Source organism: Rhinolophus sinicus, chromosome 1 (genome assembly GCF_057876585.1).
Source record: "Rhinolophus sinicus isolate RSI-liver-muscle chromosome 1, RSI-T2T, whole genome shotgun sequence".
NCBI lineage: Eukaryota > Metazoa > Chordata > Mammalia > Chiroptera > Rhinolophidae > Rhinolophus > Rhinolophus sinicus.
Genome location: NC_142501.1, coordinates 54,403,995 through 54,431,274, shown reverse-complemented (window position 1 = coordinate 54,431,274; position 27,280 = coordinate 54,403,995). Strand labels below are relative to the sequence as shown.

Below are 27,280 nucleotides of genomic sequence, written 5' to 3'. Positions count from 1 at the left end.
CTAGGTTCGAATCCATCACTGATAAATTGCATGACCTTAGACAGGCATTCAACCCCTCTGAGCTTCCATTTTCTCCTCTGTAAATCGAGGCTGATGAGAATTAAAGCATCTACCTCAAATGGCAGTTGTCATAAGGATTAAGGGAGCTAATTTGTGTAAAGCCTTTAGAACATACCTGACGTGCCGGCTGTTATTTTGTCACCGGCTGGGGCCACATGCCATTGCCTGCCCCCCCCCCCCAGAGTACACAGGGGTAGCTGGGGGGAAGGCAGGGTGCTGAGTCTGACCACATGTCATCCAGATACCAGTTCAGAGAGACTAGAGTAGGCCACGCAAGTGGGTGCCGAATGGCAGAGGAGGCAGCACATGTCAGAAGTGGAAACAAACACCAGTGCAGTGACCCGGTCACCCAGAAGTACCTCACCAGCCTACCCCAGCATCACAGCCTGGGACCCAGCTTCAGGATGGACTCATGGCTGCGGTACAGGTTCCTGTGCCCAAGTGAATCAGAAATACCCACTGTGTGGGGTAAGAGGTCTAGCCTGGGAAGCAGGAGGCCTGGAATGGGCAACGCAACCCCGGCAATGGCTCTGGTCTCCAGCCTGTCTCTTCCTCCAGTCCCAGAGGGCACTGAGATCTCTTCCATCTCTGATTACCTGAGTCTCTCCCAGACACTCTCCTCTCCCTGTGACCCCAGCACCCAGAGCGGTGTGCCAGTTCCAGGGAGGACACACAGAGCCAGACAGCCAGGGCAAGAACATCTAGGGCCATCAGGCCAGTGAAGAAGGAAGAGGCAGGCCCAGGAGAGCTGGCAGCTCCCTGGAAGTGTTAAGAGTGGGGCCTTCTGAACTTCAGGAAGGTGAGAGGGAGTGCCCTGAGCTAGCTGAGCCTTTTGCCGCCCCTCAGAGGCTCTGTGGGAGCAAATTGGTGTTTTTCTATTTCTACTTCATATTCAAGATGAAACAGGGGAAGGAGGTAGAGAAGAGAGGAAGGAGGAATGGGGAAAAGGGAGAGGGGGGAGGCAGAGGCACATTTTCATAGCCCTTGAGGCAGGGCTACATTTGGTCATGGTCATGTCCCCCACCAGACTAAGCTCTCGGAAGGTGGGCACTGGTCTTAGCAACCATTTACTGAGGGCTTTGTGCTGGCCTTCCACTAAGTTCTCTGTATTCACCACCTCCTGGGCGTTGGTAGTTTCATCCCCATTTTCTACATGAGATTAGAATTCAAGTAATCAGGGTCACACCAGTGGTGAGCAGCCAAGCTGAGTCTTAAACCCACGTCTCACTTCTCCAAAGCCAAGAGCTCTTGGACTTAGCCATCTATTTCCACTCCAGCTTCTGAGATGGTAAAATACACATAGTAGGTGCTCAATAAATGGTAGATGGAAGGAAAAGAGGGAAGGAAGGAAGGAAGGAAGGAAGGAAGGAAGGAAGGAAGGAAGGAAGGAAGGAAGGAAGGAAGGAAGGAAGGCTGGGAAGGAAAGGAAAAGGGGAAAAGAAAGGAAGAAGAGAAGATAAGCCAGGGATACTCTTGGATAGCTGGAAAATAATAAAGGTGCTGTTTCCAATGCCAGGCTGGCACTGCGCCCCGGACAGCAGCTCTACCCTCGAGGAGCTCAGGGTTGGCGCTTGCCTCATCTTTTCCAGAAGTATGTGAGCCCACATACGTCAGCCTTCAGGTATGCAGTGAGGTCTGCGGTGAGAGGCAAGCGCTCCTCTGTCTCCTCTCTTTCTTTGTTGAATAGCCCTTCCTCTTGCTGTGCCTCCGCCCCCAGCCAGCCAGCCCAGCCTTGCCCCCCTCCCTGGAGCCAGGCCCAGCTAGATTGGGGGGCCTGTGAACAGCCCCCTCAGCAAGGCAGATCCCAGCCCTGGGAGGAGATGGTGCGTGGTGCTGGGGGAGGAGCGGGAGTGCCACATCATCTAACAGGTTGGTCAGGCTGGGAGCAGCCCCGCCCTCCCGAGCTAATGAGCACTGTACGACAGGTGTTTGCGCCTCAGTGCCCAGCTTGCCCTGCCTGTGACTGGAGCTAGCTGCCGCCGTCCCACCCCACGAAGGCTCCCTCGCTCATCTCTGTGCTCTCCCTGTTCCCAGGGCCCGGGGGCCCAGGATGGCCTGCCGCTCCTGCGTAGTTGGCTTCAGCAGCCTTAGCAGCTGTGAGGTGACCCCTGCAGGCGGCCCCCAGCCTGGGACCTTGAAATGGGACAGCTGTGGGACCCCTCGGCCAGGCTTCAGCTCCTGCAGCCTCACAGGCTGCTGGCCAGCTGGCACCATTCCCAAAGTGACCGTGAACCCCAGCCTGCTGATGCCCCTAGACCTCACGGTGGACCCAGCTATCCAGCAGCAGAAGAACCAGGAAAAGGAGGAGATGAAGGTCCTCAATGATAAATTTGCCTCCCTGATTGGCAAGGTGAGCAGAAGTGGGAGGGGGGCTCCCGAAAACTAAGGACTATCAAGAGGGGGCAGGTGGCTGAATTCTGTATTTCCTGAGCATCATGCCCCACCCCGGCCCCCAGCCAATGGGGATCTGGCATTGCTAACTCTAAAGGCTGGCTCTGAGCAGAGAAGTGGAGGGAAATCCCTGAGCCATCCTGGCACGGCGGGGAGAAAGGGACCTAGGATGGCCTCTGAGGTATGACTGGATAATAACATGCTGTGTGGCCTGGGGTCACGCTCCCCTCAGGCATGGACGAGGGAGGAGCTCTGCGTGTGGCCAGGAGGATGCCCCCTCGTTGGAATGGCTGATGAGAGCATGGCCTGTAGTCCTACCCCAAAGCAGTGGTCCACCCTCCTGTCCCCGCCTCTGGCCCTGTTCAGCTTCCCGTAGTCAGGAGCCAAGGGGACTGTGGGGCATCTGGAAGGAAGGAGGCTTCAGAGTGAAGATGCAGCTATGGCACATCCAGAGATAGGAATGCAGGAGACGGATGCCACGAGTCAGAAGCAGGCAGCTAGCCAGGCACCCACTTAAGCGGAGGCACTTCACACATTCTGACTTTCTGGAGGCACTTCACACATTCTGACTTTCTAGAGCCACTGCCGTGGCCAGGATGCTGTTCTGAGCATTCATGTCTACCTTTGCCCTCGGGCAAGAGCTTCAAGAGCTCTGAGAAAGTCCTGTCTGCCTCCCAAACCTGCTCCTCACTCACTTCCTTCAAGCAACCTCTGCTGACCAGACCTCTCCGCTCTGCTCCCTCCCGCCCTGCCCAAGAATAAGAGTCACAATAGTACGAGCTGCTGTTAGTGAATCTCTTCCTATGGGCCAGGCACTGTGCTCAGTACTTCCATAGTTATCTCCGCTTCCCTCAACAACCTTGGGAAAGAAGTCATTCTATGCCCATTTTACAGATGATGAAAACAACCTTCTTGCCCTGCCCCCCAGTAAACCAGAGCCTCATCCCTCTGGCCTGGCTCAGCCCTTGTCTGCACCTTGCTGTCCCTGCTTCTGTGTTCCTCTGCACATTGCTAGTGTTCCCGCGAGGTGGGTGCTCCCAGAGAGGGGCAGAGGGAAGAAAAGAACACGTTTTGAGCAGCTGCGTGTGCCTGGCTCTGTGCGGGAACTTTGCAGACGCACGTTATCTAGCCCACACAGCAACATCCTGCAGTGGCTTGTCCCCCTACCATGCCCCTGAGGAGAAGCATGTACCATGCACTGTACATGCAGAAGTTAAGTGCCTGGACCAAGGTCACACAACCAGCAAGTCTACAGGCTGGATTTGATCTCGGGTCTGGGGGATACAAAGCCAGTAGTCTCTGAGATGGGAACCATTCCTTCCCCCCATTCATGTGCCCAGACCAGCATTCCTACACCCACACCTGGAGTGCCCGGGTAGGGGGGTGTGGAGGGGAAGTAACAACTGGAGGACATCATCCACTGAGGTGGAACATCCCCTGCCCAAGCCCTTGCCAGTGGGAGAGCCCTGTATTGCTGGGCTGTTGGCCCTAGGAGACTAGCCCACTGCCCTGGGGAGGCAGGTCCCTGCAGAGCCACCTCCACTCCAAACCTGGGTTAATCCCTTAAAAGGAATGCTTCCTGAGCTATGTCATTTGGCTCAGATGGGTGGCTTTCCTCCCTGAACACCAGGGCTGATATTACCCTCTGCCTCTGCCATGGGGATGGAAGGTTGTATAGGCACAGGTTGGGGGCCCCAGAGGTCAGGATTCTGTCCCCAGGGGCCAGGGTGATGCCCTCTAAGGTCTTTAGCAGAACTGGAGCCCCCCAACTTTCAAGCCTGTGCCTTGAGAACCATGCTCTTCAGCATGGATGCAGGGAGCTGCAGAAGCCAGCCCACTGGGGGCTCTGATCGCTAGGGCTCTGCCCAAGGAGTCCCAGCTAACCCACCAACTCTATGGAAAAGGTCTGTTAGCTCATATCCCTCCCTGTCTCCTTGTAAAGGACGCAAGGGCCTGAGTGGACCCAGGCAGTGGTTAAGAGTACGAAATCTGGAGCTTCCTGGGTAGGGGTGCAGCACAGGGCTTGAAAGAGATGTATGAGCCCAGGGATTAGATGCAAAACCAGTGCAGGGGTGGGGTCTCTAGGCAAAGAGAAGCGACAGGCAGGGGCAGGCCTGCTCCCCATCCCCTTCTGGCCCTCTAAGGCATGGAGAAAAGAGCACAGAGAAGGGGGAGGGGGAGGAGGACAGTTATTGGGGGAGACCACCAAGAGTTGGTGAGAGGCCCTGGAACAGTATTGGCTCTTCCACTTGCAGGCTGTGTTTCCTGGGACCAGCCACTTGCCTTCTCTGTGCTTCACGTATCCTTCTGCTCTGCGGGTGGGCGTGAGCTCATGGCAGTGGAAGGACTGGTACAGCAGCAGCAATGAGAGCAGCAGGGACGAGCAGAAGCAGCAGCAGGAGAGGAAGCTGAGAGAGGCAGGGAGAGGGCAATGTGGGCACCCAGCAGAGGCTGCTGGCTGGGTCCTCTCACCTTCACATGCAGACAGCAGTAGGGATGGAGGTAGGACAAGCAGCAGGACTGCCAGCAGTCAGCCTAAGTAGGCTGTAGAGAGGGTGGTGAAATGCCTGGAGACAGAGACATGGGTACAATGTCTTCCCCTGGGCCTATGTGGCCTCTGGAAGTCCCCCTGCCCGCATGCAGGAAGGCACAAACCAGCCCTTCCTGACAAGGAGACCCTGAGGCTCCCTGGGCAAAGCCAACTTCTGGGTTTGACACCCCTCCCCTCACCTGAGGAATAGGACCTGCAGGCCCCAGGGGCACCATCCTGTACGTTCACCTGCCTGGACTGTGGGCCCATAGGTTGGGGACCTGGGCTGCTCAGTTCCCTACAAAAAAACACATCTATCCCACCCGGGTCTGGGGCTCAGTACCATGGAGTTGCGTCACAGTGAGTTCTGTGCTTCTGGGCCTCAGTTTTCTCACCTGACAATGGAAGGCACGTAGACCAGGGGTTTGCTCTCTGAGGCGCCTCCTAGAATGACCGCCATGGGATCTAGGGGCAGGAGGGGTCAGCCAGATTGGGGGAGAAGGAGAATGAGAGGTAAGCGCTCAGCAGCCTTGGCAGGTTGGTGGCAATTAACCTGGCACCTCCCTAGGCTTTTGTTCCAAGAGGGAGGAGGCTTTCTGCAGTAAAGGTCCTAGGTCGGGGTTCAATTCCATCCCCATCCACTGAGATAACAGGTAGCTCTCCCAAGGGCAGCAGGGGAAAGGGGATGCCCAGATATCCCACAATCAAAATGCCCTGTGGCTGGACTGGCTGGCCAAATGCACTCCATCTCCCAGCAGGCTAGTGCTACAGCACAGGGAGTTGAGGTTAGACTAGGGGAAGGACTTCCTTGTGTAAAGGGTTTTTTGTTGCTTATGGGTGGAGGAAGCAGCCTCGCATCTCTCCTCTCACCCCACCCTCAGTGTAAACACGGGCTCCTGCTTGTCAAAACGGAGGGAAGGTGGGGCGAGCAGCTACCTCCCCCCATAAGCCCTCTCACACACACAAGACAGAAACCCTCTTGACTTCCATCCCTACTGAACCTGTTTGGCTGTGACTACAGCTGACTGTACACTTAGGTCAGCTTCAAGCAAAACTTACCAGTACAAATGGGAGTTGAGCAGAGGAATGACAGCCCACAAAGGCCATCGTCCAATAGTCTTGCTGATGGTTTCACTGCGAATGTCAAGGGGGACTTCCCAAGGGCATCAGAGTGTCTCAGGCAAAGGTGAGGATGTGGGCAGGGTAGAGAGACGAGGGCCCACGTAGCACCCAAATTTGGAAGGAACAGGAAGCCCATGAAGGTCCAGAGTAGGCAGCAGCCAGCAGATGGGCCTGGATGGGAAATCTGGCTACCCAGTTGCTGTGTGACAATGGACAAATCACTTGACTGCCCTGGGCCCCCATCTCCTCCTCTGTAAATGAAGAGTACAGACCAGCTGATCCGAATGGCTCCTGGCTGTGATTCTGGTTCTTTCAGACTATGATTCTGGGCGCTGGTGCCAGCAATGGGCGGGAAGAGGCCCAGCTACTTGCCTGGGATCACAGGGGACATCACTGGACTGGTTATGACAACGTCCTCATGACAACAGCCCGCACTGCCCAGAAGCCAGGCCCCAGCCATCCTCCTCCTTCAGTAACCTAGCCCTGCCCTGAGCACCAAGGGGTTAGGGACCCCAAAAGGGGAGCAGATGGCTCTCAGTCTGAGAGGGAAGGTGGTAGGTCAGGACAAGGGAGGAGCAGATAAACGAGGGCCTCCTCCTGGAGGGCAACAGGGAGGCTTCCTGCAGGAGGGGCGCTGTGGCACACCTGGGGAGGGCCTGGGATGGTGGAAAGGGTGATGCTTGAGAGACGTGGAGCCTGGAGAGGATGGGTAGTGTGGGGAAGAGGAGGGGAGCCCCAACAGGAGGGAAGGATGGGACCCAAGGGTCCCTGACAGCCGCCGGTGGCTGGGATGGGAGCTAAGGACCTTGGGAGCCCGTGCAGCAGTCTGCACAGGAGAGCGTGAAGGAGGCAGTTTGAGAGGAACAGCTAAGCCCAGAAGGCTTGGGCCCCGTCATTATCTTCGAGGCAAAACAGGCCCGAACTACAGGCAAAAGCCAGCCAGGAAGGGCAGGTGGGCTCCAGAGCCCACGGTGACCCCAGCAGCAGATGGGGGTATATGTTGCAGTGGTTAAAAGATTCTAAATCCAAACGAATAGGATTCCACATCTGGCTCTTCCATTTGCTAATTTTGTGACCTTGGGCAAGTTATTTAAGCTCCCAGTGCCTTATTTCCTCATCTGTAAAGTGTAGCTGATAACAATACCTACCCCATGGGGTTGTTGTAGGGATTTCATGACTTAAAGATGTCAAGCTCTAGGGCAGGCCTGACGCCCAGTAGGGGCCACAGAAGCATTTGCTATTATTACTATAATATTCCAAAGCGCATCCCAGGCTCTTCTCCCAACAGCCCTCAGAGGTGGGCAGGGCAGGGGGCAGGGGATATCATCCCCAACTTTAGCTGGGGAAACTGAGGATTGGAGAGGCTGGAAGTCCATGGGTGCTGGGAGAATTAGCATGTAAGTACTAACCAGGCCCTACCCTGCTGAGTTTCCAAGGGAAGATGCGACCAGGCTTGTCGAGGGGGTGGCAGATAAGCCTCTGACACCTCGGGTTCCCTAGGGTCTCCCACCCAAGCCCCAGGCGGGCACTGAGTGCCTGTCACAGTCGCCCTAGTTACCCCTTCCCTCACCCAGTAGCTGGCCCTGCTCCTCCCCTGGGAAACGCTTGCTAATTGGCTCCACCTCTCTGATTCCCTCCTTATCGCACTGATCTTCCCCTGATCTTCAGTTTGAACAATCAGTAATTGGAGATGTCCTCTGAATGCGCTGTGAGGGTGGAAAGCAGATGAGCTGCCACTTCCCAGGGAAGCCCCTGTGTGGGCGTGATGGCTGTCCTGGGGCCTCTGTACCCCACCAGTCCGCACCTTGCCCTCTCACCGAAGCCTTCCTGCTCTCCCAGGTGCAGGCCCTGGAGCAGCGTAACCAGCTGCTGGAGACCCGCTGGAGCTTCCTGCAGGGCCAGGGCTCCGCTGCCTTTGACCTTGGGCACGTCTATGAGAAGTATCAGGCCCGGCTGCAGGAGGAACTGTGCAAAGTGAGCCAGGAGCGGGGACAGCTGGAATCCAACTTGCTGCAGGTGCTCGAGAAGGTGGAGGAGTTTCGAATCAGGTAGCATGCGCCCCACAGGGGCTGTGGGCAGGGACTGCGGGTGGGGGCCAGCCTGTACTCAGGGGCAAGGTCTGGGGCACCCAAGCCAAAAAAAGAGGAAACTTCTTTAAAGAACATTTCTTGACTTCAGACATACTTATTGAGGACTTATTCTGTGCCAGGCAGTGTTCTAGATATTGGAGGGATATAGTGGTGAATCCACAGCTCCCCCCACACCCCCAAATAGTGACTCTTACAACAAAGTCAGCTTTGTGGTGTCTGACAGCTAAGTCCTGCACTTGCTGGCCCCTGGGCACCATCGCAGCCACCATCTCCTATCCCCTCCTCTCGCGCCCATAGATATGTTTGCTCTTGTCCACATGTCCTGCTGGCAATGGGAAGTTCTGTCACCACCTAGAGTGACCGATGGGCTCCTGCTTAGGATATGGTTTGGGGTTTCAATCTCAATTAGGCTGGAAGGAGAAGCGGAAGGGTTAGGCAAAGGACAGAAGCAGTGGGTTTTGTTAGAATAAAGCCATCCCCTTTGGTAGTGCGTGCTGAACTCAGTGGCCAACTTGGGATGCAGAGAGATGAGGGAAACACAGCCCCAGCCTGCACATGCTTTTACAGCTTAGCAGGACAGACAGACGGGGACAAGCTGGCGAGCAGTACAGCCCAGGTTAAGAGCCCAGGCTTGAGCAGAGACTGATAGGGGTTTACTCCCTGCCCCATCTCTCCCTAGCTTTGTGACCTCGGTTAAGTTGCTTAACATGCAAACCTCAGTTTCCTGCTGTGTGCGTTGGGAAGGATGATGGTTGATACCAACTAAAGCTGGTACGAGGAGGAAGTCAAGAGTTTAGTATGGCTGTAAATGACCACTCGTCTATCCCCTAGGAGACGGAAGTGCTCAGCACACAGTGCGGCCTTTGACACAGGTTTGCTGAACTGAATTGGCCAGTCTAGAAGGCAGCCAAGCACTCGGGTGGTTCAGCGAGGTGACCCTCTCTGACCACTCAGTGGCCAGGGCTTCAAGGACAAGGAGGCTGGGCAGAGCAGCGCGGCTTTGCCCCTACACCCCCTCCTTGGGTCTGGTCTCCTTGCAAGGAGGCCCCCAGCCTGGGTGAGGGAAGACAGGGTATGGCTGAACCCCACTCTCCTCCTCCAGGGCTTGAGCTCTGCCCTAAGTCCTGCTGACCTGAGGTGAGGCCTGTTGTCTCCAGAACAGCTAGGCAGGTAGGGCTGGAGGGTGAGGGCAGCCTGTCGGGTGTCCAGGGACCTGGGCTGAGGCTCAGCTTGCCCACCACGTCTGCATGACCTCCCTCCTCTACCCAGGCCACATTCAGAGGGGATGGTCACACAGGAAACTCTCTCCACTCTGGGGCCTCAGTTTCCTTATCTGTGCATCTGGCTGGAACTTTCCATCCAACAGGCAAGATCTGCAGCCCTGACCTGGGCTGTTCCTCATGGCGGGGCCCTTCCCTGGCCTGGGGCCACCTCTCCCCCAGCCCTGCCCTCCCAGGAACTAAGAAACACGTAGGGATTCTGATTGCCCATTCTGATCATGATGAGGGAAATTCATATTGGTACAGCAGAATCTGTGACTCATTGCACCGATATTTACTATCACTTTAGCCTTCAAAGGATCAGCAAATGGCAGAGCTGGAGGGGAGCCTCGGACCATCCTTTCATGGGGAAGGAAACACAGGTCCAGAGAAGGCAGGGACTTGCTGCCCTCAGTCACACCGCCACACGTCACACAGCCACGCGTGCTAAATCCCATCCCTCACCTCAGCCATCCACTGTGACAGGCTGCTCCTGTGAGCCCAGCCAGATCACATCCGTGGAGACACTTTGTAACTGGAAGTTCTGTACAAACACTACTTCATGTTCTAATCTGTCTCAACCCCCTCATTTGGCCTGCTGCCTCGTTTCCATCTGCTGCCCAACCTTACTATTTAGGTTAAGAGTCTCTCTTCCCCTCTCTGGGTAGGGAACCCACCTGAGTTGGGGGAAGCAAGGCTGGAGGGCTTCTGGGTCTGCAGGCCGTAGCTGGGGAAGCTGCAGCCTGGCTGCGCGGAGCCTGGGCAGAGCAGAGGGGCCCCAGGAACCAGGAGACTCCAGGCCAAGCCCTGACAGGGAGGGGCGTGCCCCGCCTCTTCAAGGCTGATGAGATCAGCTTCACTCCTAGAAATAAACAAGTTGGGGGTGGGGGGGTGCGGGTGTGACAGGCTGAAAAGGGCTGAGAACGGGTTTGGGAGCTGGTGGCTGGCAGACTGACAGAGGCTTGGGGGTGAAGTAGGGAGATGGCATCATCTAAGCCTCTATAGGGATGGAGACTTTTCAAAGCTTTGATGTAGCCGGGACCCCAAGGATCAGTTAGCTGACTCTTCTGTTTACTAAGACCGAAGCAGAAGCCCAGCTAGGGGGAACTGCTTGCCCAGTGCCACACAGCGAGTGACTCAGGAACGCTGCATACAGTTGTACACGATGTTCACTGCACAAGAGCATCTGGTTGAAGGGGTGAACTGGGGCTGAAATCCAGTGGAGTCGATAAGAAGGGAGGAGGGAAGGCTGCACAAAAGGATGGGAAAGTAAGGAAGAGTAAGGAGTGAGGAGTAAGGAGGAGTTTGGCACCTCAAAGGACCTCCCCACTGGACAGCTCTCCCCAAGGTCCTGCCCCCAGGCAGGCAGCCATCCAGAGGGGAGGGGAGAAGGCGAAGTTTAACCACAAGGCTCATGTGGGGACGGCCAGTCCATCCACAAGGGACTTCTCAGGTTGGGGCTCCCCAGGTCCCTATCCCTAGGGCAGGGAATTCCTCAGAGGCCCCCAGATTCCAGAGGGAAGCCTGTTCAAGGCAGTCTAGCCATGAGGATTTGTGAAAGATGTGCAGAGAACCAGCCTCTCTCTCTCTCTCTCTCTCTCTCTCTCTCTCTCTCTCTCTCTCTCTCTCTCTGCAATTAGGCTTCCCATAGTTTCTCTCTTTGAAATTGTTAGAGGCCAAGGCACAGAGGCTGAGGGCCTGGGCCTGGGGTTGGGAGCACAGCGCTCAGGCGATTATAGCAGCAATAGGGTTAGTGGGCGCCACGCACTGTTGGAAGCACTTCATGTATTAACTTATTTCATCCTCACCATGATCACTATTATCAAACTGAGGCACACAAGTAGCTCATCCAAGACCATAGAGCTGACTAGCAAGGAAGCAGGATTAGAGCCAACTAGTCTGGCTCTACAGCCCCTGCTTCACCAGCCTACCACACGAGCCTCTTAGCCCTTCTTTGAGTCTCTATTTCCTCATCTGTGAAATGGGACCAACAGGACCTCCCTCGCTGGGGGCTCTGACGGTCACAGGAGAGGGTGCAGGTAAAGCTTCTCAGGCATTTTGTTCACCCTGGCAGGCCCCAATCTGAAGAACAGTCTCCTTGGCCCACCCCTCTGCACCCCCACCCCCGTGACCTGCACCATCACTTTGCAGACTCTTGGAAGCCAAGGCCATGGCCAGAGACAGTGTACATACTCGGCACACTGCGTTTCAAAGTCCCAGGTGCCTGCAGGCACTCGCTCCCCTGGGTCTGCTCCCCTCAGCTTCTCAGATAGGCTAGTGGAAAAGAAGGCCTGAGGGGTGGCGGGTCCGGCCAGCTGACGTGGGCGACATGACGCGGCCCCTGCCGTGAGGTCAGGGTCTGGGGCAGGCAGGCGGCTGTAATTAGAGCCGCCAGTGATTCAGGCATTCCTTGGAGAGGAGGGAAGAAAACAGGAAGCCACAGAATCCCCACATCCGCTGGGGCAGGCAAGGCTGAGGCAGGGAAGTCTGTGTCTGGCAGACCCCCATGCTGGGGGTGGGGTGGGGGGCCAAGACAGAAGTCTTGACTAGAGGAACAGGGTAAGGTCAGGGATCCAGGAATCCCATCTCCCCATCCAACAGTGTCCTTGTTCCAGATACGAGTGGACTTAAGGAGGAAGCAATTCTGAGAAGAGAGGGGACCCACCTTAGTTAAGTACTGACTGTACAAATCTGTCTGCACCAGGGTGGACTTCATCAGCCCCCACACACACATGCACACATGCACACAAATGCACGTGCAGACACACACACCCCTGGGCGACAGAGTCAGGAAGGAGGGGAGGAGTTACCTGCCCAAAACTGCACTCGGGGTCCGTCTGCCTGTTAAGTCCACACTCTTCCTCTCCTCCCTCTGGAGGGAACATGACGGAATGGTGTCCTACCATCCAATAGAGGAGAGAAGGGTGGGGTTGTGAGGTGGGTGGAGGTGGGAGAGGGCGAAGGGCGAGCAGGATGCTTGGCACAGACTTGATCAAAAGCTTATTTGAAACTGAGACTCCTAGGGAACAAAAGATGAGGGAACAAAATGACAGGGTGAAAAGACTGCACGATCAGGAGAGGCTTGGTGGAGGAGGTGACTGTGGAGCAGAGCCAGGGAGGGGACAGGTGCCACAGGGAGACGACTAGCTGATAATCAGGAAAGAGAAGAGGTTTGCCTGCTTCCCCAGCGCCAACACTAGGGTTTCACGTGGGAGAGGGGATATGTCATAGAAGACGGGGGGCTCCATCCCCCTGACGGAAGAGCCACTTTTTTCTAATAGGCACAGGGCACCAAATGAGACAGCAGAGGCCCTGAGCCCCACCCAAGGAGGGTTAACCAAACCCCAAGCTCCCATCACACCCAGCTGAGCAGGCTCCCTCTCTGTTTCTCTCTCTGTTTCTCTCTCCCTCCTCACCTCCCAGGTATGAAGATGAGATCTCCAAGCGCACAGACATGGAGTTTACCTTCGTCCAGCTAAAAAAGGTAGCCTGCCCAGCCTGCCCCAGGGGCTCCTTCCTCATGGACCCTCTGCCCGCTTTCCCTCAGGATCCCCAAGCAAAGCCGTCAGAGGCTTGAGTCCCAGGAGCACAGACAGACAGACAGATACCTATCCCCACCCTGCTCGTGCTCCCAGGCTCTGAGCCAGGTCTCCTCTGGAAATCACCCCCATCTCACCCAGGAAGCAAAGCCCTCATACCCCACACCTGCCCTGTGACCCCTCGACTTCCTCTCCCATCACTCACCAGTGCTCCCGCCCGCAGGACTTGGATACAGAGTGTCTTCGTCGGACTGAACTGGAGACCAAGTTAAAAGGCCTGCAGAGCTTCGTGGAGCTGATGAAAACCATCTACGAGCAGGTAAGATGGGGCCAGTGTCCTGCTGAGCCAAGAGCTGACTGGTCCACGGCTAAGGGGTGCAGGGGCGGGAAGGCATACAGTGGGGTGTGGAACCATCGCAGTCACTCGCTACTTCTGGGCACAGTTGTAACGCTTTCCTAAACCCTTTCCTGCACGGCCGTCAATAATCCGACACTTCCCTTCATCACTCATTTCGTGGAGCGTGGGCAGGTTCCCAAAAGGCTACTCTCAGCCGTTCTTATTGAACGAATCTATCCCGGTAGACTAAGCACAGGCACCCACAGTTCCAGCTCTGATAGTCGTACACTTCACCCTTCCCTGTTTGGGAAAGGTGGGAAGATCTGTAATCGGATTATCTGGTTCCCAGACAATCCGAGCTTCTGCCGAACAAAAATGACACAGCAAATGCAGACAGAGGAGCCTCCACACACATTCTCATTTATCCCTAAGTCCTCAGCTGAGCCTGGTGGGGGATAGTGGCCCAGCAAGGCCTAGTGCGCTACAGGGGCAGTCAGCAGATGGGCCTGGCTGCTGGCTGCTGGACGCCACCCCTCTGCTCCTCTCTGCCTCCTGGGCATCCTTGGGGATCTGTGTTCCCCTCTCCACACCACCTGTTCCAGGGGTGAAGAGGTTTGTGGTGATGCTTCAATTCAGCTGGGAGCAGGCAGAACCATTGTTGGAGATGACAGGCCTTGGCAGCCTATGTGCTGCAAACAGTGGGTACCAAGCTATGGCAGAGCAGGGATCAAAGTCACCAATGCCATCAAAAAATTCTGCTACGATGGCCCTCGGGACTGCTGACCACAGCTTCATGGCCTCTTCCTGTGGAGAGGGAGATTGGGTCTCGTGGCTGCACATGGGCCACACTCCTTTCCAGTAAACTCAGCCCCAGAGGGGCTTTCGTGGGCCTGAGATCTGTTTGTGGCCCTGGGAGGTAGCAGAGCAGAGAATATACCATGGCCCTTTGGGAACAGCAGGGAGGCCGCCCTCCCAGGCAGACCACCCTCATCAGCCACCCGGCAGAGCTTCATGTCCCTGGCAGAGCCCTCCACAGGAAGGCCAAGCCCTATGTGGATGACCAGGGGCACCACTGATTGGCTTGAGAAGTGAGTTAGGGGTTCCTCTGCCCAAACTCACTGCGGGTGCCACCCAGGCAGACAGCCGGACCAATGTTTCGGAATCTACCCTCCGCTCTGCTCACCCACATCTCAGCAAGCCCGGGGCCCAAGCTCTAAGCTAGGACAGAGGTCCTCGCTATGGAGATAGACTAGAGGAAGGCCTGGCACAACCAGCACTATACCTGAGCATTGCCAGAGTCACAGCTACACAACTTGGTGTCCCGTGCTCCATTTAGATTTTGCAGCCCTTGGACCCCAATCTGACTCTACCTTTTTTACCATTTCTGTGACATTGGGCAAGTTACGTCTCCACTCTGTGCCTGAGTTTCCCCATCTGTAAAATGGGGAGAGTAGTATTACCAGGCTCACAGGGTTGTGATGAGGACTAAATCCATGCATCCATTTCACATATGTTTACTGCATGCCGGCCAGGTACCAGGCCCTGACCTCACAGCAGTAAGCCAAAGCTCCTGATCTCAGGAGGGTACAGCTTAGCTCAGGGGGGACAGGTAATTAGCGGGTAAACATACATCTGAACAAGATCTTTTAGGAGGGTGAAAAGTGCTGGGCTACAGAGAAACCAGGTGATGCGATATTGCTGGAGAGAGGGCAAAGCTTCAGACCCCAAGGTCCGGGGGTATCTCAGAAGAGGTGCAAGCGAGAGAAGGCTCAAACTGGGAAGATCCAGCCCAGTGGAGACTTGAGGAGGCTTTGGGCAGAAGAAGAGCTGTGCTAAGCACCCACAGCAGGAGTGGGTTTGGTGATGAAAGGGAGAGAAAGGAGCAGCTGTGGCTAGGGCAGAGCAGACAGGGGCCATGGGCACTGGACTGGGCTTTGCACCTTATTCTAAGTGTTCCGGGCTGCCCCTGGTGGGTACTGGTGAGGGGTACTGCCGAGGGGGTGAAGGGTATGGCTTGTGCTGGTGTAAGATGGCTGTGGAGAAGGGACTGCAGTGAATGCTGTAGGTGCTCAGGGCTTTCGACCAGTTACTATTACTTTGGGTGGCAGCAAGATGTTAGGATGTGAGGTTTGCCTTTCTCTCCATGTACTGCTGCAGGCTGAGAAGGCAATTCTGGCCCTTTGCTACGATTCCCCACACCAGTGGGTCTCTAAGCCGGCACTAATAGAAATATAATGTGAGCCACATATGTCATGTATTTTAAGTAATGTTATGCATAATTGTGTAATTTAATAATATGTGATTTTAAGTTTTCTGGTATCTACATTTTTCAAAAAGGAAAGAAACAGAAAGAACTCATTTTAATAATATATTCTATTTAGCTCAATATATCCAAAATATGATTATTCAGCATGCAATCAATACTTAAAAAAATGAATGGGCTATTTTACATTCTTTTGCTCATACTAAGTCTTCAAATTCTGATGTGTATTTTACACTTACAGCTCACCTCAGTTTTGACTAGCCGCATTTCAAAGTGCCTACAACCATATATGGCTAGAGGCTACCGCATCAGACAGAGCAGGTCTAAGCAAAGGAAGGTGCCAGCCATGGCCACCCAGGTGGAAGAAAAACATGTCAGATGTGAGTAGCCCCAGGAGGGCTGGACACATCGATTTCAACTTTAGAGCAGACACTAGATCAGAAAAGCATGGCTGTGCAGGCCCACCTCTGTGTCCCAGGAAACAGCTCTCCCTCCTGTACACATATGCACATTTGCAGGGATAAAGCCTAAAAGCCTTTCCCAGGAGCTCAAGGCCCTGGATTGCTCAGGGCCTCATCTATACACTACAGCCTCCCAAGCAACCGCCTGCTCCCCATTTCCAGGGACACAGGGTTTTAAGAGAAGCCTAGGCTAGCTAGCAGAGGCTCACGTTCCCCCTCAGCTTCCAAGGTACTCTCCAGCTCCCAAGTGCATTTCGGGCCTGGCTGCTTCCAGCCAGAGCGCCACCTGCCCCACCTATAAATACTGGTTCCAGGGAGATTAGCTACGCAATCTGCTGACACCCCCCTGCAGCCTGACACACCTCCTGGGATGCAGAGTTCTGCAAAGAGAACCTGCTGTGCCTAAGCCACTTTGGCGCCTGCCCTGGTGGTGCCTCGGGGAGGCTGCTCCAGGAATAGGCTGCTCTGCCTGTGGACACTGCACCCCGTTTCCATCACTGTCACCAGTTACGATAGTATCCCTAGCTATTGTTTATTGCGGGCCTACTATATGCCAGGCAATGTGCTAAGTGCTCTCCAGACATAATCTCATTTAATCCTCACAACCCTATGAAGTAGGGATAATCATTAGGAGAACACAGACTTTAGAGCAGCTTGGATTTGAATCCTGGCTCAGTAATTACATAAACTCAGCAGGTTCTTTTATCTCTCCATGCCTCAATTTCCCCATCTGTCAAATAGGAAAAATAATAGTGCCTCGCTCACTGACCTGTTGTGAGGATTTATTTTGTTAATATATCCTAAAGCCCTTAGAGCAGTGTCTGACACATGGTAAGTTTTTGTAAACATTCGCTGTTTTCAGTTCTATATTTATACCCATTTTTCAGGAAAAAAACTGAGGCTCAGAGAGGTTTAAAAACTTGGCCAGGGTTACCCAGCTCATAAAAGGTGGTGGCATTCAGAGCCCAGTGCCATTACACACTGCATTTTACCAAGTAGCATTAAGTTTTCCCCTCAGTGTCACCATCTACCCTGACCTTGGGGGACCACAGGGAGAGTAGTCACACACGTGGTAGTGTCTTCAGGCTCTGGTTCCCTAGAGAAGCTCTAAATTGCACCTCAGCTTAATTCTTGCCAACTTGGAGGTGTACATCACGTTAGCACTTCCACGCCACACAAGGCAGCATTGTTGAACCCTCTGCAGTTCCGCGGGGCTGGCATGTCTGAACAGGTCTGCAGTTGTTCTAAACCCTCCATTTCCTGCTTCTGTTTACTGAGCTCATGCTTACCCTGCCACTTTCCAGAAGGGATCTGAGGCTGCTCCACCAGCTGTGTTTTGCCAATTCCTTCACCCTGATGAGGGAAGCCCTCCTCTAGTGCGTTCGGACAGTGCCCTGGCCGTTTCCTGGCCCGTAACAAATGCCAGCTTAGGCCTAGGCTAGAAGGGCCAATGGAGGGTTTTATCTGGAACTCCCTATACTCACTGACCCCCGCAATATGTTGACCAAGGAAGCCCCAAAGTTTCTGAAACTGTCCACAGCCAAGCAGCCCTGGTCAATATGTTGCGTCCGTGTGGGAAATGTCAGTCTCCGATGATGACAGAGGTGGGGCGTGAGTCTGTAGACACCATTACCTTATTCTGGCATGGGTGGGGCCCGCCCCTGCTTTTGCCCAGAGATCGCTGTTAAATTTACTTGAAGATCAACCGAAATCCCTGGTCGGGAGTCCCCCAAGGGGCAGCTAGCTGGCCACTAGGTTCAGGGTCCTATTGGCTCCAGGGCAGAGACAGGTTGTCCCTGGAGGGGCTCCAGGACTCCCATCACTGCTCAGGCTTCCTTTCCCTCAGCACCAGGGATGCTAAGTGGGCGGGGTGGGCAGTGAGCAAACGGGAGAGGTGGCCTCCCCCAGCTGGCCTTCCAGCTGCCCACGTGGCTCTAGCTGACCCACCCCAGCCCTGCAGCCTATAGCTACAGGGGTACAAGCTGTTGGTCAGAAGTACCCGCCTCTGTAGGTACAGACTCCAGCGGCTCCACCACAACCTCTCTGAGCATCAATATGGACTGAGGGTCAGGAGGGGCCCAGAGTCAGGAACCAGGATCAGAATGTAGTCATGAGCCAAAGAACAAACCCGGATCCAAGGAGGCTTTCAGATCCACCTGCCTGTTTTCAGGAATGCAGAGGGCAGAGGCGCTTGTTAAACACTAGCCCATGGAGCAATCAGTAAAATCTAGACTGTGGGGAATGTTCCAAAGCAAATAACCGGATGTTTTCAATTAAAAACAACAACAATAGCAAGAAAAAAACAGAGACAGAGAAAGATGGAGAGAGTCTCTATAGATTAAGAGACACTTAGCGACATACAGACCTTGTTTGCATCCTGATTCAAACAAACAAGTTAAATAAATATATATATACATAAATGGGAACACTGACCAAAATTTGATGATGGAAATAGGGGTCCAGGGGGGACTGTGAATACCAGTAGAAGTAACTTACATCCACGCCCCGCACCTTCCTCCTCCCAGTGAGCTCCACCCCCCTTCCCAAGGGTACCTGGCCCCCCACCCTGCCTTCAGAGTCCTGACCACCTGACTCACTCTGTACAAAGTTGGCCTCAGACAGCTGCTTCCACCCACTCCTCCTCCTCCCCGCTGGGGCCCCTATCAGCCCCTGACAATTGTTTAGCACCTCCAGGGAAAGCAGCCCAGGGCCCCAGAGGTGACACCTTGTAGCACCTTATGAAGACCCCTATTCCCCACCTGCCTCTCTACACACTCATGAGCATTCAGGCCAGAAGCTGTCAGGCATGATAGAAAGCCAACCTGGGGTAGAAAGACAGACAGAGGCTTCAGCTCCTGTCTCCGCCCCTCTAAGGGAGCTGAGCTGGAACAGCAAGGGCCCTGCACTCACAGCTGCTTCCATACACTCTTGGTGCCGCAGTTCCTTTCCCGCGTCTGAGAGGGGCTAACGCACATGCCAGCCTGGGGAGGATGAAATGTGAGGCTGCCTGGAAAGCACTCAGCTGACAGCCGGGCCCAGAATGAGCCCCAAGAAAATGAGAGGCTTTACCACTTCCAGGGGTCTCTGAGGATGGGGGCTGGCACTTTCTAAGCAGAGAAGAGGGACCCTAAAGCATAGGGAGAAGATCAAAATATTGAGGCGAAGCCCTATTTTTGCCAGGCAAGCCCTCAGCTAGATGGAGAGGGTGCAGTGAGTCTCAGGGTGACCCTGCAGTCACCTCAGCCTGCCTCTGGCAGCAAGTAGGGTACAGACGTGTCAGCCTCTAGGTCAGCTCCTGCCCCTCATCATTTACGGGCTTTCATTCCAACACTTAGACGCTCCCTTGCCAGATGTGGGGGTCTGGAGATGAAAATGGCTCTGCCAGACCCTCAGGCGGCTTCCCAACCAGAGGGGAGGCCGAGCTGCACCCCACTGAGCCATAATGGTGCAACAATGAACAGAGGGGACAACTCCCCCAGGTCCCCTCATCAGCCGGGAGGAAGCTGTCCCACAGTGTAGACAGTGGGAACAGTGAAGAGGAATAAGGCTTGCGGGGTGAGCCTCTGGAGCCAGGAGGCCTCCCTGCGCCCCTTCCCTCCGCTCAGAGAGGGAGGCCAAAGGCGGGGCGAGAGGGGCTGCGAGCTGCTTCCTGAGTCCAAGCCCTAAGCCCCCCACTTATGTGCCTGGCCAGGAGCTCAAGGACCTGGCAGCCCAAGTGAAGGACGTGTCGGTGACCATGGGCATGGACAGCCGCTGCCACATCGACCTGAGTGGCATCGTGGAGGAGGTGAAGGCCCAGTATGACGCCATCGCCGCTCGCAGCCTGGAGGAGGCCGAGGCATACTCCCGGAGCCAGGTGTGAGGCTGAAAGCGCACAGTAGAGGGAAGCAGCCAGGACAGGGGGGGCTGCACTCAACGCTGAGGTTGCCTTCGGCTATGTGCTGAGATTCGGAGAGGGGAGTGGGGAAGCACAGGGCAGGAGACCACAGCAGCTGGCTCACAGGCCGGTATAGAGAACTTGAGAGCCCAGCACTGTACTGGGCCCCGAGGGGTGACGGGAGCAGGGCAAATCTGCACCCTCCAGAAGCTCAACAGTGTTGCTGCTCCCAGCAATGCCAGGCCACGTGTGGGCACAGCCCATGGGGCTCAGTCTAGGGCAGGAGGACTTGGTGAGGACGGGAGAGGGAGGTAGGAAGGAGAGGCTGGCCTGCAGTGGTGGCTGCAGAGAAGGAGGTGGGGCTGGGGAGTGAGAAAAAGGAGCAGCAAGGGGCGAGGCACAGGGGGAACCGGGAGGGACACAGTGAGTGTCCTCTCACCAACACCTCCTCCGCGCCCTCCAGCTGGAGGAGCGGGCTGCCTGCTCCGCTGAGTTTGGGAACAGCCTCCACAGCAGCCGCAGCGAGATCGCGGACCTGAACGTGCGCATCCAGAAGCTGCGATCCCAGATCCTCTCCATCAAGAGCCACGTGAGTTCTGGAGGACCCACCCGGAGGGGGAGGGGCGGGAACTCCAACTCTCATACTCTTGCATGCCGAGCACATGCAAGACCTGACCCAGTGACCTGGGCAGGTCACTTAGCAGCTCTGGGCCTGAGTTTCCTCACCTGTCCACCTACGATAGCTGAGGATCACATGAGCTTTGTATGTGAACGTGCTCTGTAAACTGGCTGGGGCTGTGGGAACACTAGACCGCCCCACTACCACTCACACCCAGAGCCCATGGCCTCCCGACAACTATACAGAGAGTAGGGAGTGGAGACCTGAGCCCCAGCTTCCAGCCAGGATGAGCCTTCAGACGACGCTGCCCTGTCAGGACAGCTGGGACAGGCTCCTGTGGGGGCTTATGGGACTTCCCTCTTTGGGGGCCTTGGGGAAGTGTCTCCTAGGTCTATTTGGACTCCCTCTTGCTACAATGCAACCCAATACCGTACCCGGAAATGCGTTGCTTAGCCCTCCCTCCACCAAGGACAGAGGTGAGCTCCTGGCCCTGGCCCGCTCTCTCCCTCCCACACCTGCTCCCTGACTCCTTCCTCTGTCCTCCTGGCTGCAGTGCCTGAAACTGGAGGAGAACATCAAGGAGGCCGAGGAGCAGGGTGAGCTGGCTTTCCAGGACGCCAAGGCCAAGCTGGCCCAGCTGGAGGACGCCCTGCAGCAGGCCAAGAAGGACATGGCCCGGCAGCTGCGCCAGTACCAGGAGCTTATGAACACCAAGCTGGCCCTGGATATTGAGATCGCCACCTACTGCAAGCTGGTGGAGGGCGAGGAGAGCCGGTAAGGGGCCGCAGCAGCAGGGGCGGGGGGAGGGGAGGAAGGCCTGAAGGACCAGCCCCACACAAAGCCATCCTCCCCTCCCAGCAGGATACTGTGAGCTAGCAGGCCCGGGTTCCTGTCCCGGCTCAGCTACTTATTACAAACTGGGATCTTGGCCCAAGTTCATTTAATTCTGTTTTTCCTTCTGGAAAATGGTCTGATCATAAACACGGCCTACCTGTGGTGGGAAGGATTAATACGATTCTGCATGCAAATGCCTGTCACGAAGAATGGCTCAGGAAATGTTAGCCATTTATACAGGGAGAAGGGACAGAGGCCCAGCGAGTACAAGCCGGCTAGCCAGGGTCACAGAGCAGGGCAGTCCAGGACTGGGAGTGACAACCAAGAATTGCCCTCTACCTACCAGTCCTCAGACCCCCAATCCCAGGGGCACATAAGCCACAGGCTCCCTTCACATCCCACCATTTCCCACCTTTCCCAGGATGGACTTGCCTTCAGCCGCTATGGTCAGCACTATGCAATCCAGATCTAGAAGCGGTGAGTCTACTTGCCCCAAGAAGCCATGCTGGGGAGGGGGCAGGTTGGGGTTTTGACCCTCAAGGCATCATTTTAAGTAGCTCTCACACCTCCAGCCCCTCCCCTCCCCCACCGCTTCTGTTCCCTGTAGTTGCTTCCAAGTCCCACCTCACAAGCGCCCCCTCCCGGAAGAAGAAGAACTGCAGAGGCCCTGTGATCCAAATCACCGAAATGTCAGAGAAGCTCTTCTTGCAGGAGTCGGAGGCCTCAGATTGAGGCAGCTGGACCCCAGGGGCCCCACGTCACTCCACTGCAGCAAGAGGCATTTAAGCTAAACTCAAGAAAGCAACTTGGGGCCTCCAGGTTGGGAGGGGAGGCAAACCTGATCCTGAACTGAAAGTTCAAAACAATGACTTTTTTGTGGGTGCCAGGGGTGGGACAGGACTGTCACCAGCTGTTCAGAGTCACTCCACTCCATATCAATATGTCACAATCCCACCCTTCCAACCTTCTGGCCAGTGGTTTCCCAACTGGGTAAACTGGATTTGGGGTAAGTTTTGTCTCCACCTCCTTGCTTTCCTGAGACTCCTCCCCCAACAGAGGGCTCTGAACAAGGTCCCTTGGACCCTTTTGCCCAACCCTAGCTCTAAACTCATATCTCAAGGCTTGCCTTGCCTGTGCCTTGGCACCGAGGCCAGTGCCCTCGCTTGCCCAGCCCAGCGAGCAATGGACCAGGGACTGATGGGGACTACTTGGGCCCCTCCCCATATCTGGAGTTCCTGGGGAGAGGGGGGCGAGGTGCTGAGTATCCCTGGCTTTCCTGTACCACTTGGGCTCCCCAGACACCTGACAGTATTAGAGAGCGAGGGGAAGAGGCTCCCCTCAGGTTTAAGACCTGAGTCTGGATCTCTGAGATCAACCCAGACACCTGTGCTCCTTCCCTCCTCCTGTGGGCTCCTCCTAGCAGGTCACAGTCAGAATTAGACAGGCTGCCCAACCAGCTACAAGCACCTTCCCCAGAAGCTATTCTTGCCATGAAAAATTCCCTTGGGGAAAGGCCGGATGGCAGTCTGAGACCAGGCAGGAGAATCATACCCTCCCTTCTCCTCCCTGCCATCCTGGGGTTCACCACCCTCCAGGGGATCTCAGCTCCCTGCCCCCGCCTAGGTGTTTCCCAGCCTGAAACCTGACTTTGGTGTACCAGGCCCTGGAGACCCCTAGCCCCACCCCTGCCATGAAACCCCAGTCCATTTCCCATGAATCCCTTCTCAGGATCTCTGTTCTCCCCAGCAGGCCAAACAACCTGGCCCTGCTCTCCTTTGCATTCATTCATTGAGGAGCCCAGAAACACCCCACACCTGTGGGGTTATAGCTCCTGCTTTTCTTCCCCCTCTGCCCTCCTCCCTCCTTGCCCGCTCCCCTGCCTCCAGCAGGGCCATGAAGAAGGCATGGTCCAGGCAGGTCTGAGAGCTTCTGAGCCCTTGAGGTCAGGCTGGGGAGCCCCAATGACAACCAAAGAGAAATTCTGCATCCAAAAAGATTTGAGGCTGAGAGAACCGCTCTTCTTTTTTCCTCTGGGCTCTTACTTTGGGGCTTGCAGGGGGTCCTGACAGCTCTAGCCTCTCACTGCACAAGCCACCTCCTCTCCTTCCCTCTTTTCTCCCTGCCTGCTCCTTGCCACCCCTCCTCTTCTGGCCCCAGCCTTTGATTCATTCATCTCCTTTTCCAGGAGGCGTTGGCCCCCGTAGGCCTCAAGGTCCTCCTGGCCTGTGGGGGACGCTGAAAGGCTACTGACTCTCAGGCTGCAGGGAACTCAGACATATATGTACTCAGCCCTGAAGTCCCAGAAGGGTGCTAATTGCTGCTTTTTCTCTGCCTATTTATTGGTTTCCAAGGGAGCAAGTCCTCAGTGGGGATACAAGATATATAAAATATATATATTATTTTTCATAACTTATGTGGCTTTTAACTTATTGCTTCCCTTCCTGTTTCTGCGTAATCAGTGTAACATACTATACTAACTGGATAGACAGCACATATCCCAGCCACCCCACTTGACTGGCTGACTCTTTGGGGGCAAGGCCCCTTCTCCCTGCTCAGGGATGAATAAATGCTGAGATTTGTTCATAGATAAAGCTGTGTGTCTGTGTTTATCTCTCCTCTTGGTATTGGTCAGTCACTGGTCAAACAGTTTGACCACAGGACTTTGGGAATTCTTTCGGGGAAAGGGGGCTAGGGACTTAGTTACACTTTCAGACCAAAGCAACTAGGACACGAAAAGGTCTCCTGCCCACTATCCTACAAGGAAACTGTACCACTGTTGACCTATGTTCCCAGTGCCTCCTGACATGTCCAGGCACCATGTGGACGCCTTAGCAAGCATAGCCACAGGGGATTCCCCCAAGTGGTGGCAGGTTCCTTCTCAAGCACAACTGTGGGGGTTGGCACAGCCCAGAATATATTCTGATGGGTACAGGCCTAATCCTGCCAAATCAAATTCCAGATCAACAAACAAGGACTGAGGACATTCTCCAAGCCCAGCCCTGCACTAGGACACCTACGATTGTTCCCCACCCCTCCACCTCAGGAAACCCACAGTCAGGTTGAGAGAGAAGCAATCAACCCCCGAGAGCCATCCTGGACTTCCTAGCCAAGTGACGAAGGTCAAAGAAAAGGGGGCCTTGTGCAAGGCACTCGGGAATCAACACAGGCTGCTTGGAAGTAGTGGCTAGATAGACTGAAGGAAGAATAGGTGTTTCAAGGACAGAAATCTTGAGGGAAAAGAAGGGACTTTGAAGCACTGAGACCTCAGACAAATGAGCCTCAGTTTCCTCATCTGTATAATGGAGCACACACCTTCCCTACTTACCTAATACGGTGTTTGGGAATCTGATGTTTGTTCCTATCAAGGATACCACACCTCTTGCTTCTGGCACTCTGAACTGTAACAGTTCAACAAATATAAAGGATTGTTAGTTATGTGTTATTGTTATTACAGCATATATTATGGATTAAAGACAACCCACTAGTCAGTAGACCAAATTCAGGCAAATGGGCCTGCTAGCTCTCTCAAGACTCAGGAGAGATGATAGATAAACCACATTCCCATCCAGGAGGGGCCTGGAGCCAAGACCAACTTCTACTTATTTTATGTTTGTTTTCTATTCTGTTAATTTCTGAATTATGACTTTCTGAGTACTAACTTGAATTTCTGAATATGAATATGAATGTCATAGTCAAAAATATATAACACATTTGTTATTTCCTGCCTTCTACTTTCTTTGAATTTATTATTTTTATCATTGTCCAACTTCTTGAGTTGAATGCTTTAATTCTCCATCTTTCTGCTTTTTCAATATACGATTCTCTGAAAACCATGAATTTCCTTCTAAGTACCATTTTGACTGCCTCCGATCATCTTCATAGGCTAGTTTAGTGACAATGATTTTCTCCTTTGACTCATAAGTTATTTAGAAATTTCTCCACACATGGCTCATTCATGTCACAAACATTCATTGAGCACATATTTAGTCTGTGCCTGGCCCTACGCTGAAAGCTTAGGAAGACATTAAATTCACCCCAGACTCCCTAATCCTCTGCTTTAGCTGTGCCTCAGTTGCCTACTTTTGTGCCCTCTAGCCCCAGAAGACTCTAAACTCCATGGGGGCAAGAATTGCATCCCATTACATCCCAGGGATGTAATGGTCCATAGTAGGTTTTCAATAAATGTCAAATTAATGAAAGAATGAATGAATGACGTACCTCCCTGACTGAGGTCACCTAGCTTAAATGTCCCATAAAAATGAAGGCAGATCTCCTTGACCTTTGTATCTCCAGTGTTAATGCAATGCCTGACACATTGAAGCAGCAGTCAGTGCATGCAGAATAAAAGGAAAGAAGGAAGGAAGGAAGGAAGGAAGGAAGGAAGGAAGGAAGGAAGGAAGGAAGGAAGGAAACAATTTATCTACCTAAACAAGGAAACTCTCCTGCCCCTTTCCTATGGCAGATCCTGAACAATTCTCTGGAAGGCTTGGAGTCTGATTCCCACTCCTTGTACAAGGTCCTTCTTTCCTCCTCTTTCCCACGCCTGCCCTCTGGAGTGACTCAGTGAACATCTGGCCAGGGGTGCCACCCCTGCTCTGAGTACAACAACAAAAATAAGCCCCTACCTGGGTTTGTTTTGTGTTTTTCTCTTTGATCTCTGGTCCTACTGAGATGGGTAGGACAGATATCATTAGCTGAAGCCCAGAGAAGCCAAGCACTGTAACTTTGGTCACCCAGCAGTTAAGGGGATGCATTTTGGTTCCACAGAACCATTTTTAACCTGCAGACTGCCTGTCATAGGGGCAGTAAAAATGACCAAACCCAGGAGTTGGTGAAGTGGAGACTGAAGGTCCCCACCTTCAAACACAAAGGGCAGTGGGGTTGAGTAGGTACCCAGCAGTGAGCTAGTGCGGCCTGATTCCCCCAGGCTCAGCGTGAAAGATCGGCACTCAGAGATTTTTAGGCCAGGACTGGCAAGTCTGCACCCTGTGGCTCCAGAGAAACCTTCCACTAAGAGGGTCCCGGGGCCAGAGCCCAAGGAAGGCCCTGTGTGCTGGGGGTTGACTGCACAACCTCCCTTCCTGCCTCTTCTCCTGGACTATTTAGGCCGGAGGAAAGACAGCTACTGTGTTTCCCCAAAAATAAGACCTACCCCAAAAATAAGCCTCAGTTGAGAGTGTCAGCCAAACGGATGCATTTAGTACGTTATGACGATGTTCCAGAAGAAGAGGACATGACTGTGTTTGAATAAATATAGATTGCTGTACATGAAAAAATAAGACTTCCCCTGAAAATAAGCCTCAATGCGTCTTTTGGAGCAAAAATTAATATAAGACCTGGTCTCATTTTCAGGGAAACACGGTAAAAGGGAGGTGGTCCCTGTGTTTGGGAAGCTCTAGATGCTGATGGGGGGAGGGACCCACACAAAAACAGAGATACACAGAACCAGAGATACTTGGGCAGAACTCAAGACCTCAGCACTGGGGCGTTCGGAGCAGCTGAGGGACCTTCGTCAAAGAGGGCTTCCTCAAGGAGGGGAGGGAGGAAGCTTGGAAGGAGGTGGTGTTAGGCTGGCAAAGAAGCAGGGAGTGGAAATGGCTTTGGGGAGGAGAGGGAAGCAGATTTGCTCAGCTTCCAGCCTGGGCAGAGAGCAGGTTGCAAGTTACCAGACTCAAGCAGAGGAAGCCTGAGTTGAGAATGAGGAAAACTATGGGAGCATATGTTGTCATGTGGGGTTACCCCAAGCCCCCAGGACAGAAGCTAAGCCAGCCACGTGCAGGGGCAATGTCTTATTCACTATGCATCCCAGTCTCTAGCAGGAGGCCACGCCCACAGTTGGTGCTTACTAAATGCTGGATAAATGAATGAAGACATGAATGGCAGGTGATTGCAGCTACT

The 27,280-nt window shown here is 54.2% G+C and overlaps 1 protein-coding gene across 2 annotated transcripts; it reads left to right on the top strand.

Annotated features, from left to right (window-relative positions):
* Positions 1 to 1,514: 1,514 nt before the first annotated feature.
* KRT80 (keratin 80) lies at positions 1,515 to 23,988 on the top strand. Of its 2 annotated transcripts, none has more exons than XM_019724516.3 (9): positions 1,515 to 2,410; positions 7,943 to 8,151; positions 12,876 to 12,936; positions 13,215 to 13,310; positions 19,744 to 19,908; positions 20,393 to 20,518; positions 21,102 to 21,322; positions 21,804 to 21,859; positions 21,990 to 23,988. In XM_019724516.3, the coding sequence occupies exons 1-9, from the start codon at positions 2,111 to 2,113 to the stop codon at positions 22,112 to 22,114; spliced, it is 1,359 nt and encodes a 452-aa protein (XP_019580075.2). In that variant the 5' UTR covers positions 1,515 to 2,110; the 3' UTR covers positions 22,115 to 23,988. The 2 variants fall into 2 exon arrangements, with proteins under 2 accessions (XP_019580075.2, XP_019580076.1); XM_019724517.3 differs by having other exon boundaries at positions 2,022 to 2,410; positions 21,955 to 22,037.
* Positions 23,989 to 27,280: the final 3,292 nt, after the last annotated feature.

Coding starts and splice junctions, on each gene's coding strand:
- KRT80 (XM_019724516.3), top strand. CDS start 2,111: ATGGCCTGCCGCTCCTGCGTAGTTGGCTTCAGCAGCCTTAGCAGCTGT. Junction 12,937..13,214: donor CCTTCGTCCAGCTAAAAAAG/GTAGCCTGCCCA, acceptor TCCCGCCCGCAG/GACTTGGATACAGAGTGTCT. Junction 13,311..19,743: donor TGAAAACCATCTACGAGCAG/GTAAGATGGGGC, acceptor GTGCCTGGCCAG/GAGCTCAAGGACCTGGCAGC.